At 40.9% G+C, this 16,152-nt stretch overlaps 2 protein-coding genes across 7 annotated transcripts in view; both read right to left on the bottom strand.

Annotated features, from left to right (window-relative positions):
* The window catches only part of MORC3 (MORC family CW-type zinc finger 3), a 29,960-nt gene extending 23,708 nt beyond the window's left edge, over window positions 1-6,252 (bottom strand). For 2 of the 3 annotated variants that reach the window (XM_050708120.1, XM_050708123.1), the window contains exons 1-2: window positions 6,105-6,252; window positions 1,708-1,780 (exon numbers count right to left, since the gene is read on the bottom strand). In XM_050708120.1, coding sequence (XP_050564077.1) covers window positions 1,708-1,780; window positions 6,105-6,143 — 112 coding nt within the window. In that variant the 5' untranslated portion in view covers window positions 6,144-6,252. Of the gene's footprint in view, window positions 1-1,707; window positions 1,781-1,947; window positions 2,023-6,104 lie in introns of all 3 variants that reach the window. The other variant, XM_050708131.1, reaches the window with a different exon arrangement.
* A 2,693-nt stretch (window positions 6,253-8,945) lies between these two features.
* DOP1B (DOP1 leucine zipper like protein B) overlaps window positions 8,946-16,152 on the bottom strand; it is a 45,908-nt gene continuing 38,701 nt past the window's right edge. For all 4 annotated transcript variants that reach the window (XM_050708115.1, XM_050708117.1, XM_035545663.2 and 1 more), the window contains 6 exons: window positions 15,313-15,441; window positions 14,703-14,839; window positions 14,296-14,351; window positions 13,658-13,807; window positions 13,050-13,179; window positions 8,946-12,364 (listed from right to left, as the gene is read on the bottom strand). In XM_050708115.1, coding sequence (XP_050564072.1) covers window positions 12,104-12,364; window positions 13,050-13,179; window positions 13,658-13,807; window positions 14,296-14,351; window positions 14,703-14,839; window positions 15,313-15,441 — 863 coding nt within the window. In that variant the 3' untranslated portion in view covers window positions 8,946-12,103. The remainder of the gene's footprint in view (window positions 12,365-13,049; window positions 13,180-13,657; window positions 13,808-14,295; window positions 14,352-14,702; window positions 14,840-15,312; window positions 15,442-16,152) is intronic.

The following is a 16,152-nucleotide window of genomic DNA, read 5'->3' as shown; positions in this document are numbered from 1 at the left end:
TGCTACTATGCTTCTGAACTTTTGTTAAAGCAAAACAAATGACAAAAGAGGCAAAGGAAGGAAGAAGGCAAACTCACAAGCCTTGCACAGCACAAATGTGTTAATTCCAGCCAGGTATGGCATGGCATAAAACAGATGAAATGACTTAACATGTCAGTCATGACTTACCACCAAAACAGCTTGTCCTTTCCATAGTCATGTGGTTCTTGTTTCCTTGTGACAACTCTCTCTCCCTTTATCTAGCAGAAAATTTCTTTCTTTCTTTTGTTAGGTTACTTTTCTTCTGGCTTATGAACTGACAAAACTAGAGCATAGGAAGCTAAAGAATGTGACCAGAAGAGCTGCTCCCTTTGGCAAAAGCAAACTGCTTGATAAGCCAAGCAAGTCTTCCCATACCACGCCTTTATTTCAAGGAACTAGTTAGAGAAAGTAAGCTAATCATTCCCCAACTCAGGAAACATGCAACTCCGAGAATATCCAGTTAGTGGCTATTCAAAATAAAAAGCAAGACGATAAACAGGAGTTAATAAATCAAACACACTCAAACCCCAACAAACAGCAGACAGAGACAATTACAAAAACCAGGATTCTTAGGACATCGATGGACCAACCATTCAAAGGAACCACTCAAGTATAACCCTGAAGATGTTCAACCAGAAATTTTGTAATCCAAAAGAATAAAATAAGGATGTTTGAGGAATACTGTGTCAATGTGCAGAAATTGCCGTTGGATATTTTCAGGAAGCACTGAAGTGAAGGAAAGGGAAAGGTCCAAATGGATGGAAAAAATGCACAGGATAACGGAGGTGAGGGAAGAGTGGGAATAACACAGGCTGACTGCATGAAAGCTGTTCGATACACTTCTGTGGTTGGAACCTTTGCCACTCTGTTGTACATTCTTACTAAACTTTATTTCTATTTCCTACATGAGTGTGCTCTCTAATCTGAATGTGTGCCTGTACGCATTTGTTCTGCTAGCAAACCTGAAGATGGACAAGTCAAAAAAGCTGGAAGAAACCAGAAACTGCAGAGATCCAAGGTCTAAACCAGAGACTGGTAAAAAGCCCAGGGTCTGGACACAGTAACTGGAAGGACTCCAGGTCTTGGCAAAATACCCAGAAATGTGGGTAAATATGAGAGCTAAGTGACCAAGAATAACGCGCATGTGCCACTAAAAATTTAAACGTGGTTAACCACCAAACAGGAACAGAATAAGGCCATTTGGTCAGTTCACATTTTGTGTTTATGTGGGTTCTTGCAGAGCTATCATCCTTCGGTCTGTGCTAATCTGCCTGTCGCCAGCACTGTTTGTACAGCACATAAGTGTGCAGGCACATCCTTGGAATTTGTGCTCAATCTTACTGCTGGTTGGGCCTGGGAACAGCAAAGAGCAATAGGCCTGCATTTGGTGGACTAGAAAAGAAAGGATTCTCTTGGCCCCACTGTCCTCTGCATTTGGCAAGCTTCAATAAACTAGGAAGGAAGAAAATACCAAGTCCTAGAAGGCCCCCACAACAGATGTCAGGTAGTACACATACTGTCGAGAAAGAATGAAGTCAATCTGTCTGACTGTATGCAAACAAGATTTTGATAAGATTCTGAATGATAACAACAGGGTTTCCTTACCTGAAGGAAAAAAAAAAAAGTTTTACAACAAGAAGAAGAGGTATTACAATCGAGTACTCAGGCAACTAGTGATCCACTTACCTATAAGTTCTGCAACTGCACTGAAAGGCCAGGTGTGACTGGTGGAGTTGGTATGCAAGAACTTTGGACAAAGCTGAAATAAAACAGAAACAATGGCATTAGTTTGTGTTCTCCAACAAGTTACAAAAAACATCAAAGCCTTAGTCCAAAACTAGCAACAGAAACACAAGCGCTCACGTATTAAAAATGTAAACCTTAAACCAGGAGTATGGATCTGGGAAAGGGAACAGCACCAAATACCCTCAGTGACTTGCTAGATGATCTTGGAGGTCTCTTCCAACCTAGACGATTCTGCTATCTCATTGCTCCTTTTGCCTGTGTTGATCAGAATCACCTGTTAGTGGGACCCATCAGACTTTCTCAACCTAGCAGTTTATACTGTTGGCAATTCAAGCTCAGACATTTTAGCCTCACTTATGATCAGATGCAACCACAGGAATGCAGCCACTACTCGGATTAGACGACAACATGCAAAATAAATATACATGCTTATTGGACACATCTTACAGATGTCAGTGACAAAAGTATTCTCAAGTAATTCACGAGAGCGTGGGTTTGTACACATTCACCTAGATCAAAAGAACATGAAAACCAGAAGTAGATATCCATATAACTTCAGGATTTGTTGATGCAATGTTTGGGGGAAGTATAACTGCTGAAAGTGATAGCTGTATTTGCATTACCACTTAGAATATCTGTAATTATACTTTTACAAGGCCTTTAACACAAACCTGGTGCATATATATGCTTAAGCCTTACTGGCACAGTTATATTCATAAAAAGCAGTACCTATGAATACATAACACTGGAAATAGCCCTTGTACAGTGCAGCCGCATCAGAAAATATAATCCATATTTTAAAATATTTTCTGTTTTTATATACAAAGTGCATCCACATCCTCACTTATTACATTTTACAGAACTACTACACTGACAATCACTTTCATGTAATTAGTACGGTCTAAATAAAAGCAAGCAATCACTTCAAGTCTCCAAGTTCACTTATCGGTGAGAAGAATAATGCTAAGAGCAAGTTCCAGAGCAGTGAGCCAAGTGCCACAGTGGGAACGCAGCAGCAGCCCTGGATCGGATCAACATAAATTGCCAAGAAATCTCACCTTGATTCAAAGGTCACAAAGAGCGCAGAGTACACTTTCAGACCGCAGCTTAACCCCTGTATTTCTCCACCGAGCTAGGCTGCAAGTACGAGTGGGCTCTACATTCTTCACTGCCATCTGTGTTTTAAAATCCCACTTTTATAAACTCCGGTAAATTGAACCAGCCCCAGTCACTGTGCTCCTTTGAAGTTCATTAACAGATGCTTACAAACAATTCAGAATCTAACACGAAGATGACATCAAGCCAAGCACTGGGAGCCTCACGTATACCACTGCAAGTGCTCAAACAGACCTTTCAGTTTCGTTCTGTACCATACCATGGGTCAGCAGATCTAAAGATCTGTGCTGTTCTCTTCACTTCAACCTTTCACAGTGCTGGCAGCATTTGTTCCTTTGCTTTCTAAGATGATGATGATAATTAAAATACACCAGGAACAACAGGATTCCCCCCCCCAACCCCAAATCCCTCCTTGTCGAAACATGATACTAACACAAAACAAACAAAAAAAATCAAACAAAACCACCCCCACACAGGTACACATTCAAATATTTAGCATCTGCTCAGCTGATTGCTAAAATATTTCTTTGCTGCTAGCCAGTGAGAGACTCCTGTCATGCAGAAGGTAGACTGGGACCCCCGCAGTAACTGCTGGCACTGTAACCTCAGCAATATGGAGGACTTGGAAAAAAGTCCTGACTGTAGTTTCAAAAGGTGTGAATTCAAAGTTGTGGCCCTCCCCTGGTCAAGTAACACTGATGAAAGAAAGAGCCTCGGCACCACTAAAACTGACCCTCACAGCCAAATGTCCTTTTTTCCACAAAGCAAAGTGTATGTGGGCACAGCAAGAAAATCTCTTCATGCAGTGCCTGAGGAATGCAGCGCTTCTCCATCCTGCATTTCACTGCTGTGTACTAGCAACTGACATTGAGAAGAATAGCATCGTTAGGAAACCCCATCTCTTATAAACAAACATATGCCGGTCTCCTGGGACACTATTTCATTTGGTAAGGTTTTGAAAAAGGCTGAAATGTGATATACAATGGCGGGAATGTGAACAGTTATGGGAAACTAGAAGATACGGATGTGGCCATGGGAACCATCAGAAATTGGTTCTTGGCTCTAAAGCTCCACCAGCAAAAGGCAAACATCCCCCAGGGTGGTTAGTGGGAACATCTGCCTCCCAGCAGACAGCACCGTTTGCTAATGCAGGGCTGCGAAACACCGATACGCAACATAAACAGCTTTAAAAAAAAATGGAGACAAGCGCTGTAAGGCCATTAGCTCCCTAGCTTGCTTCAGAGCACATCCAGCTGGCTGCCAGCACAACTGAGGGAGAGCTCGGCAAGAACTACTGGAGCCCATTTTGTCCCCAACACTTCATTTCATCAAATCGCTACTTTAATTAGCTTTATGAATAATTGCATTTCCAACGAATACACTAAGAAAGTTACTCCCCAGGTGAACGCTCACTTTGGGCTATTTTAGTATGACTGCAGCTGAGGTGATCCAGCTGCGCTGAATGCTGGGCCCAATAGATTTTGTTAGCAAGTGGGTTTTGGTTAGCTGCTTCATTTTTTATCCTGAAAGCAAGTGCAGCAAAATCCCTTCAGAACATAGAGCTAAACCTCCACCTCCTTCAAACTGCATGTACAGTTCATGTACATTACGATGAGCAAATATTAAAGAACAAGGCAGCTTACCTTTGAAAATGACATGCAGCTTTGGAAATTTTAGCATCCCAAGAAAAATGGAACTATTCCATCTCTTAAAGAGTATAAGTCACGCACAAATAACATAACTACTGAACAAACAGCCTTGTATTTTAGAAGTACTTTGCAACTCCGGGGGGAACAATCCCACTACCGTTCTCTTCCTACTACTTTTCTTCCACCTGGTTGCTTCTTTCTTTCCTGTTACATGCCTTCCTCCTCCCTGCCAGTTATGCTAGCGCAGTTGCATGATAACATAGCGAACCACATCATGGCATCACTCCAAAATAAAACTAATTTTTTAAATCTTATTTTTAATCTGGATCACTTCCTGATCTGTCTCATCGCGCAACTGAGAAAAAAAAACGTTACCAGAGCAACAGCAAGAGATAAATGCCAGGGTGGGAACGAGCTGCCAGGCTTGCTCGCACTACCTGCGCAGTTCATGCACACTTCTGAAACCAATGGAAATATTTTGATGAAACCCAATGTATTTCTAAAGCGCAGCTGCTGACAGAAGAGATTGTGACTGTCAGTTTTGTGTTGTTCTTTGCTGGAAAACAGTGCCCAACTGTATAAAAGGCTCTGTTAAAAATAAGCAAACCGGAAAGGGTATCAGCTGCTTCATTTCTTTACTGAAAATCTAAGGAGAAATCACAGCTTTCACTGAAAATGCACTGAATGCACATTTAAAGTCATGACTATTGATGGAAAAAAAAAAAGAAAAGCAAACAGCACCCTAAATATAACTCTGAAAGTTATCTATTGCACCAATTCTAGCAGAGACTTCTCATCTCTAAAGTTTGCCAAAGTAAGATCAGTTTTAAACTGCAGCCTGGCCTGTATCGTGTAGTTTTTGCGAGAACAGGTATTAATGCTGGTGCATTTCCCCCCCCTTAAGAAAACGACTAAAAAAAGGGGACACCTAATTTTTTTATTTTTCCAAACCAAGAAAAGCTGAAAAGCTAGGTGAGCCCTTCCCTAACAAAACATCTCAGACAAGCTGTGGAGTTCAAAACACTCGCAACGATTAGAGGGCCAAAACGAAAGTGCCGTTCCTGAGCTTCAGGCAGATGACATTTGCAGATAACCTCTGTAGCCACGGCAGTTAAGGCAACTTAAGGTGCGCTACGAGCACCGATGTCTGATTTTCCTGACGTTTGAAGAGTTCCTTAGCGTACGATTCCTCCTTAGCGTACGATTCCACCCCAAATTCGATGGCAAGGCTCTGAATTAGCGGTATTTACGATTCGGAGGGTAACTCACAACACACACACCGAAAGCCACAAACACCCCGTTTCACCCCCAAGGCGTTAAGGAGTCGAGCGCGGGGCCTCGCCCCTGCCCCACACACGGCCCCGGCCCCCGCCGCCATCTCCTGGCCCCGGCCGGGCCCTGCCGAGCGCGACAACCCGGGGGGGCTCCGTTCTTTCGGCCTCCCCGCTCCCATTCCCCTCCTCCCCTCTTCCGCCGCCGCCCTCCCCCAGTGCCCCCCGGCTCCCCTCATAGCCCCCCCAGGCCCTGCACGGCCGCTCGGAGGCGGCCCGGTGCCGCCCGCCCGCCGCTCACCGCGCTCAGGCGGATGCCGCCCTGCGTCTTCGCCGCCATCTTGGGGGCCGCAGCGAGCGCCGGGCCGGGCGAGGAGGGGGCGGCGGGGAGCGCCCAGCGCGCGCACTTCCGGCTCCTCCGAGCCGAACCGCTCCTGGGCAGGGGCGGGGCGGCCGTTGGGCTCCGCCCCACGCTCCGCCTGAGGGACAGGGCGGGACGGGGGATTCTTCGCTTTTTTTTTTTTTCTTTTTTATTCTTTTTTTTTTTCCTCCCTGTTTTTGGGCAGAGCTGCCCCAAACGTTTCGTGCCCTGGTTTCCAAACCAGCCCCAGCCGCCCCTGCCTGTGTTAAATGCCCGTTTCTGAGGCTGGGGGCTGACACTGCCCCCCTTTTTCCTCCGAGTAAAATAGCTAACTTCGTGAGCCTTTTCTGGCCCTGCTAGTTAAGAAACACACGCCCACATCATCTAAAGACCTCACCGAGTTAGCAAAACGTAATTAATAGAGGTGTCAATTATTGTAAAAGAAAGGTGCTGCCTCGAGCTTCCTTATCTGTCAGAACCCCCCCATATGTGAAGTAACCCAGGTGTTGCCTCTCCTTGGTGTGGTTTGCTGGGCTCCTGCTTACCTGACACAGCCTGGGGAGGAACGAGTCCTATAAAACCCCAAGGTAAAGGCTGCAAGTGCGGAGTTCATAGTAGCAGAGGCTGCCAGGCTGCTGCTCCACACTCTCTCCTGCAGCTGTAGCATTGGATCGCAGCTGTTCTGATCTGATCAGAAGTGTAATTCTGGTTAGTTGGTGAGCACACCCTTTAAATGCATAATTGAGATGGAGTAATGCATAATGGCGAATGCTGTGTGCTGGTACCTGCAACTGTTTGCTTTTGTCCAGCAGAACAAGCTCAGCTGCAAGCCCCAGAATGCAAGATAAGAACCAAAAGTTTGATCAGATGGCTTTGATTGCCCTTGCTCACCACGGCTGGTCTGTCAGATACACTTGCATAACAAAGATTGCACAGTTCCCTTCCCCCTTTTCCACTGGGTCTGGCCCGTGTTTGTCAAAAACAGCACTGAGGTCAAATTCCAGTGCCTTTATTTATGAAGTAAGACAATTAAGAAAGACTGCGTAAAGGAGTACACTCAGCACGAGCCTCCCTGACTGAAGGTTTAGCACCACCTGTATTCTATCAAGTTGCATACAGGTAACATCTGCAAAATGCAAGAGGACTAGAGGCCAAGAATTCATACTTCACACAGTATTTACCCACAGAAAATTCCTCAAGTGTTTCATAAAAGTTACTCTATTTCAGCTATTTGCAGGTATTTTGAGCAGTGCATGGCTACTTACCTTGAGTCCAGACTATTAATTTTCTTCCTGGAGAACTTTAAATAACCAATAATTTTACATGCATTTATAGTTGGGAAGCTCCCTGGTGGCTATTGTAATCAAGCTGTGTGTTGCTCTCCAGCTCCTTTTGTCATCTTCCCAGGTTTTCATTCTATAATCTCAAATTTCTGCTGTTAGAAAGTAGCTATTATTTTGGTTGCAGAGAAAAACAAACACACACCCACAGATATGGGTACACATCACATGAGAAAAGGTTCAAAATAAAAGCCTGAGATACAGTAATTCCTGGTGACTAAAACCTGACAGGCCACTCACCCTTAGCTGAGGAAAAGCCTTCAACAGACCTTGAAATGCTTTCCCCTGCTTTCTTCAACAAAAGCCTATAATTCGTGATTTATTTATTTTTGAGGTGGGGCCTAGCAAGCTTTCCCATAAACATAAAGGAGATTACTGGCAGCCCTGGGCTTGCAGTGAAGGCCCCTGCTCTGGGAGTTACCATGGAAAACATACCTCAGGCACCTCTACCTGGAAGTGCCATCAGTTTTGAACAAACATTTTTCTCCATCAGCCTGCTCCTGCCACTCCTTTGCTCTGTTTGCAGGACTGGAACCGAGAGACCTGGTCTGTTGGGCAGTCATGGCTGCCATTAGCTCCTGCTGAATTTTTGGAAACGGAGCATCAGGAGACAGCCATCATTTAATAAGTGGGTAAGCTGCCCTGGGATAGTAATTGCAAAAGATGGAGGTGTGTTGTTACTGCCAAACCTAAATGGCCAGCCCTGCTGATTTTTATTTGATTAAACAGGTACTTAGGAGGCATTCAGTGCCTCAGTATTACTAAATTAGCCTACACTACAGCATTTCTCAGCAAACATGCAACATACTGCAATGATTTTCTACATACCCAGTATAACCAAACATTAGCAGCTTTTCAGGTGCAAGATACATGCTCTACCTTACGAAAGATGTGCAAAGACTCAGGAGAAAGGGTGAAATCTGAAAAGCAGCTTATACATCAAAGTCATTGAAACCATACTTCTCTAGCCTTAGGCCTTCTCAAGCTCAGTTGTACGGAAGAGTTCTCTTCCTTCCAAATGAAGAGGCAGTACCTTCAGGGTATTTAACCTGAATATACGAAAGCATAGAGCCTGAAACTCTGAAATCTCTGGTGCACAGAGAATGAATGCACTGTGCAGCAGCAGCCCCTAACTCCCTGGGGAGAGGCACTTCCTCCAAACAGGCGGCCAGTGCCTGTCAGCCGCTTGGTCAGCAATCCTCTGATGCTGCAACAGCAACTTCCTTCATCAGCTAGCTCCACTTGCTTCTTCAGGGCGCAGAAATCCTGGAAACTTGTCAAACCTGGAAACAGCACAGGACTGGGATCCCAGGGTGGAAAGATCAGGAATGTGAATGATGGGGACTTTGGAGGGGCTTGTGATGAGAAGACTGGGGAGGTGGTAGTGCAGTCCTTCCCTGTGGGAATGTGCATGGGCCAGCCCAGAGACACTACTGCAGGGATCCAGACTAAGCCATCATGCACTGAGTGCAGATTTGAGAGCTTTTACAGAGTCAGAGAAAAAATAGAGATGGTCTGTGAGCAGTAAAGGTAGTCTAAAAATGAGAACTGCATTTGAAGAGGTATTTCAAAATAACATTTAATATTATTAGAAGAATTACATTCAAATGTAGTATAGAACACACTTAACCATTATTCAATGCTCCGTATTTAAAGTTCTGCTATTCTTTGGCAGTTATCTTGGTTGCACCAACTGTATTTTTCTTCCCTTCAGGAAAAGGAAACTCTTGTGAATATTTAAATACTTTTCCCTCTACGTATCATGCACTGTTGCTATGCTATCCCAAAGCTGAAGTATCCAAGAGGGAAAGCTAAGCTTAGTTATTCTGAAAACAAGCAAAAACTACACAACACAGAAGAGGCGTTTTCTCTCCAACTCTTGGTACTGAGTTTGAGGCTAAAGTTTTTCAGATGTGTCCACAGTTAACCCAAACAGCTTTGGTAGTACCAGTTTTAGAGTAGTACAACCTCCTCCTTCCTGTGGATTTAACAGCAGTAGTGTAAAAATTAAAATCCCACAGTCAGTCCCATATAGAAAAGGAATAAAGTTAAAGTATTAGAGATACCTTTAGACCTATTTAGCTGCAAGCTTCTGCCACCCAAGTAGGACTGTTTTAGTTAGAGTCCTTTCCTCCTTGTCCATATCCCTTTTATGACACAAGATCTGCTTATTTACTAAGTTTAAAAGACTTTTTCCTCTGACGAATTAGACTCTGATTCAGTAGAATGCTTCTGCAAGCCAAATATCCGAGGCCATTTAAAGCAGCAATCTGCAGAACCACAGAACAAAGGCAAAAGTGTGCACAGAAGGCACGAGAGAAGAAGCAGGTGGTATTTTTATAGAAGGTAACATCATCTTAGAAGTCAGAGAGCTCTATGCTCCTAGGTCACAGATTCTAGTTTTAATGCTCACCACCACTGCCTGGGTGGTGGGGCAGAGGAGTAACTGATGTTTGATCCCCTGCACGTCCCAAGTACATGCAGCCAGAATGGGACATTCCCTTTCAAAGGGAAGGATGACAAAACCCTCCGTCTAAGTTACTGCTTCACCACCTTTAGTTAGTGAGGAAATTAAGTGAAGACACAGGTTTATACATTATAGGAGAACGCAAAGCAAAAGGTTCAGTGGCAAAAAGTTGTATTAGATTTTTAACAGCAGATTTGGCAGCAGATCATCAGAATTTTAAAAGAAGTCCCTAAGTATGGAATGCAACCAATAGAAAGCTGCAAGTAAAACTACCAAGTCATCCTGAGTATCAGCAATATTCTTTTTTAAAAAATCACTGTATTTATGAAAGTAATGAACAAAATTATTTTAAAAATATCCTGCTCCAATTTTCAAGTGATGCTTAAAAACAATTTTTTTTGCACTTGTGCTTATTCCAACAGCAGCAGATTGTTAATAAATTACATGAATACAAGTAATTCACATTCCTAGTCTAGTGACTACACAATATTACACTCGTCTGTTACTTTCCTTACCGTAAAAATTCACAGAAACTAAGTTTAGCATAAGCCTGTTATAATGTTACCTTCATACAGCATTACAGTATTATCACAGCAAAGCATGTTGTTCAGCATTTCATAGTTTTAGTTTATAATCCAAAGATGGACTCATACATCCATAGGTAAAAAACACTGCAGAATAACGTTGTCTTTCTTGTGTGAGTTTTGCAAAAATCCCTGACCTCATGACCCAGTGACATTAAACCATTCATTTGGCATGTTCTTCTTTTTTTTTTTTTTAAATAAGAAAAAAAGAAAACAATGATGAAGTCCAATACCAAGTACATTTACCTCAGTTGTGGTATTCCAAATAACACAAGAAGCACGTACCAGTCTGCAGGCATATCTAACAAACCCATTTCTCTAGAAACAAAGGTGTTTAAATAAAAGAGCAGACAAAACTTTTCACCACAAAAACTATGACGAACTTCCCTCTCAGACAAATCAGCATTGCAAATTCATTCAGAAAACCCACTAAATATGAAAATTCAGTGGAGTCCACCTCCTCACTGTTTGGTGGCAGAACTAATCTCTCTCTTCCATGTCCTGGATGGTGGAAGCAGTGCAGCACCGGAAGAAGCTGCACATGGAACATTACTGTAGTCATGGCACTGAGAATGACCTCCCGACCTCTGTTAACACCTAGGAACAGCCAAATACATCTGTTTGTATAAAAAGTGTCCTTTAAAAAATGAATTTTCTTTTCACTTTAATTAGGCTGTCAGTCTACAGTAATTTATATTTTTACAGGATTATCTTCATTTAACTGCATTTCACAAGTTGCAAAGTGATCTTAAGCGCTGAAAGAACAAAAGTTCTTTCACTTAAAAACTGAATTAGAATATTCTTAATAAACAAATTAAAATCAAAAGCCCTCAAAGTAGTGCAAATTATAAAATGTTACTGCATAGGTTTGCCTTTTATGCATGTGTTTGCTTTTTATTTAGGAATCACTAATCCTGAAGAATGCTATTATAATACAAAGCTGAAATTACAAACACGATAAGTTTGCAGTTATTTGCACAATGCAAAGACTTATAAAATACATCTGTTTGAAATTTAAATGATTTGTTTAGAAGTTGGTAAGCATCGGGACAAGTTAAAGAAGGGAGTAATAGAAGGGGGCTTTAGCATCATGAAATGGCTCTTCTGCAAACTGATTGTACGCTGACATGCAATATTATTTTTTTTCCTCAAATTTACTTTCAGAACACAGTTCCAAAAGTAGTTTAAAGTACTTACTTGAGAAGTTGCTGGATAAACGGTAGAGTTGCTACCTTCACCAACTCAAAAATATTCTTCCATTATTTACGATATCTTTTTAATCCTTCACATTGAAAACAAGTAAAAAGAATACAGTAACTATGGTAAATTACTACTACACTGCACTTCCTCCTTCCCGCCTCCCCAGAAACTGAAGAATCCTGCTTTTTAACACCAACTGGAAAGAAGTACACTGCAGAAAAGCAGGAAGAAACCCCAAATGTAGTTTCAAAACTGGCGAAAAAAAGAGAAGAATTGCAGTATATATATATATATATATATATCTTTTTTGCTATTTATCCACCACGAGTGAAGCATCTGACATGCAGCTTAACTTTCCATGTTTTCAAGGAAGTCACATTCAACGCTCTCTTCAAGCTGTTGCAAGATCTTTATGCCATTACTGCCAACGTAGTCCACAGAGAGAGATGCAGAAGTACGTGAATGCTGGGATTCACTCCCATTTGTTGTAAATGCACAACACAGAGTCTTGAAGAAGGGCATAAGCTGGGTGATGCTTGATATAGTGCGGAAGTTCAAAAGAGGAAATTTGTGCCTCTTGGAAATTCCCTCGTTAGTGTTGTTTGTTTCCTGTAAGCATGCAAACCAAGGTTTACCAACATTTCTGTACTGACACAATGTTCTACTAAATATGGCTTATTTGAAGCCTGTACTATACACTTGGTTTTATACTGAGAGATCCACAGCCTGCAGCTCTATCACAATATAAATTGTATAGATGCTATACTGAGTTATTTTTACATTCAGGTTTGAGCTGCCATTAAATGAAAGTCTTACACTTTCAGAATACTGCCAATCTAGACTAGCCTTTAGAAACACATATCAAACAGCTGCAGAATATAGAGTTAACTCATAAATACCAAGTAATGCCTCTATTCCTTTTTTCTGTAAGTATCACTCCTAAACCTTAATGGTAATTTAAAATGCTATTATGGTAAGCATTTTTATTTTTGCCAAAGAACAGCATGCTGTTTTCATAAATACCAGTCCTGTCTGTCTGAGACAAATTGTTTAAACCTGTGGGCAGATTTAAGGGAACAACAAGGAAAATTGCCACTCCACACTCAAAAGAAATCTGACATCTTCAGGATCTATTTATGAAAGCAAGCAGATGCATTTTTAAAAGCCCCAGGAATATTATTATAATATCTAAAAACCTCTTGCCTAACTTATAATCTTACCACTTATTTAGAAAAGTAAGTTAACAGCTTCAAAAGAAAAAAAAAAGGACTCAAATAAAGCATTTTTTCTTTACCCCATATTTCTTCTTTAGCAGATCCATGATTCTTACTATATGTGGTCTGCATTCTTGATGATTTTCTACAAAATGAGAAGTCACATCAGATGACTCTGTGTCCACCTCTGGGACAAATGCCCATTTGTACCTGAAACAAATGGAATACATTGATAAGAAGACAGGTAGAAAAATTCCATTTGAATCACATGTAGTTTAGCAGAGCACTGGTTTGTTCACAGAATGAGCTGTCATACGTATAATGTTGTGCTATCACCAGAGCCAAACTTAATGAACAAGGAAGTTACTATCATGTCAGTACTTAAATGCAACCGGCTCCAAAAAATCCCCAAGTGTATGCAAAGGAAAAACAAAGAGCAATCTCTGTTTTTCCCTTCTCTACATTTTCCTGTGTGAGGGAATCTTCAAATGAAGTAAAATCCTCTTACACTGACAAGACCAAAGTGTTTTTCTAAATACCCCAAATTACTATTATTCTTGCATCAATGTTTGCACTTGTAAAAAGAACAAATGAAAAAATTAACTCTAGAAAAAAATATATCTGAAACTACTTTAAATGACAAGAACAGATATGACTTGGAGAACACTTAAGCAATTAGAAGACTTACATTTGAAACAAATGCATCCTGTCGGGTGGAAATGAAAGTGCTGTGTCCAAAAACTTACAAGCTGATAAGTACAAGGACAGCTCATTCTGCTGGATGTCAGATCCACTGCCATCACCTGAGACTTTCTGTTTGCTTATTTTGCTGTTGCTTCTGTGTTAGTCACAATTGAGAAATGCACAATTAAAACACAAATCCAACATTTTTCATTAAGCTAAAGGAAAACATCTACGTTTACACAAATGTGCACCTGTATCTGTGCGCAACAAAAGCCTTATTTTTTTGTCTGTATTAACACTGGGATTAATATAAGAAGAGGGTGTAAGCAGAAAACTGGTATCTAAAATATTCAGAAGAAAATGTCAAAATGTTAAATATCCAAAACACTTACTTTGCATCTCTTCTGTTTTTGTATGCAACTATTAAGTACCATTTTTTGCATCTAGAACTATTTTAGCTGCTGAAAAAAAATCCTAAACTGATTCACCAGTGCCAGAAATACACGACTGCAATTACAAAACGTCCTGCTGTCTCTTTCCTATCCCTGAGGAAAAATGTAAAAAAAAGTAGACACAGAGCAAGCACAATTGCTACCAGCTTTCACAAGTTTCACAAGCTTTCAAAGAAATGGTAGTTCTTACTTTGATGGTTCATCTTCCTCAGTTAAATCTTCTTCCAGTTGTAGAAATGTCTGAATCTTTAAATAAATAAATAATTTATGGGGATGCCGAAATGTTCATACAACTCAACCATTAAAAGATATGCTTCACATAGTAGTGTACGTAAAATAAGGAATAGCAAGGTCTTGGTTTACTTTCATGACTTGAAACAAGTTATTAACTCATGGAAGACACTACATTAGCAACAACAGCAACATCAGTCAAAAAGGTATTTCCTAAAGGCAATGTTAATTATTTTCCCAAATTATCAAACTAATGTAGAACTCTGAAAACATTTCCTTTTTCAAACAATGGGTATATCTCAGAAGAAGAAAAAGACAAAATGCAAACAAAGACAAACTAGTTTCAAGTTACTACTTATTCCTTACCAATTCAGTCACCATAATTGGCCATAATGAGGTTAGATGCTGAGGAGAAATCCTTAACAAAAGAACTCTGAAGAAGAGGAACATCTGTGCGGCAACTAGAGAAGTCTGTCCAACCCGGAGGTTCTCAGACAGTCGCTCTGAAATAAACATTCAAAAAGTGAAGAAAAGTATTATTTTCTTGAACATGTGTTGTTTCAGGAAATCAAAAATATAGAAGGTGACAGGATAAAAGTTTTGCTTTCAGGTTCAGTCCCTTGCACTCTATTAACAAGTATGTCATTCAGAAGAAGTCTGAAAACATAGGGGTTTTTATATTGGACAAAATTATGTCAAAACTGACATTTGAGGGGAGCAATAACCCAAGAGTGGCTGGTAGACTGCCACAAAATAATCCTGTTTCCATTTATATTTCTAGGCCAAAGGCTTTGGTTATGCAGATTCCTGTCTCTCTCTTAATGAGATTGTTTTTGGTAGAATTCAGAGATTCATAGTATCATAAATTTTAAGAACTCTTTTTAAAAAAATGGAAGTATGACATTGCTTTCTAACACAATTTATGTATGTATCACAGCTGAATAAAAAAGGCAGATGAAAAGACCACAAATTTTACCTTGTATTAAAGGAAGATACAGATGATACTGATCGGTTTCTCCACTGAAGACAGCGAAAGCTTGCCGCTTTAACAACATTGCTTTTTGCTCAAAACTTGGGTAGAGTTTTAAGGCGCTGCTCTGCATATCTAGAACATACAAGAATTACTTCTTATCTACCATATAAAGACTTCTTGTGATTTGGGATTAAAATAATTTCAATGTCCTGAGATATTTTAAAAATATAAACTCTCTTTAGGTCTACGGATTGGAATAATGTATTGGTGTTGATCCAGATCTACTCACACTAGTGGGAAAATTACATGAAGCAAACACTGCAGCTCAAATGAGGCTGCCCAGTATTTTCAGGCCATCTCAGTCCTAACATGCATGAATCTCCTTCTCTTTTCAGCCTCTTAAATCCATAGAGGAGTGCTCTCAAGACTTACTGAGCGAAAACTGAGATGGTAAGATAAAAAATATATATTGTTTAAAAAGTGCATTAAAGAATTGACAGTTCTGTATTGTAACCCTTCAGCTACTCTCTTAAAAGGTCTGAAAAAGGGACAAAAGCTGCTGCTGCTTTCAAAGCTCCAGGCAAATTCAAGGGGTCCAAACCTGCCTCTTCCCCAAGGACTTGTTCTTCTGCACTGTCCTCAAGCTTGAATTAGAGATCAAAGCATGTTGCTCAAAGGTTTTCTGCACAGGTGCACCACATTCCTGCAGCTCTATGCAGTACACAGACGCATGCAGAGTTAGCCCAAGTCTCCTCACTTTCTAACAGGCAACAGTTGCTACAGTCACACTTCAAGAACTTAAAATTACCGTCAAATGTGCTTGCAGGAGTCCAATATTAATGT

Source organism: Cygnus atratus, chromosome 1 (genome assembly GCF_013377495.2).
Source record: "Cygnus atratus isolate AKBS03 ecotype Queensland, Australia chromosome 1, CAtr_DNAZoo_HiC_assembly, whole genome shotgun sequence".
NCBI lineage: Eukaryota > Metazoa > Chordata > Aves > Anseriformes > Anatidae > Cygnus > Cygnus atratus.
This window is presented reverse-complemented; position numbering and strand designations above follow the sequence as displayed.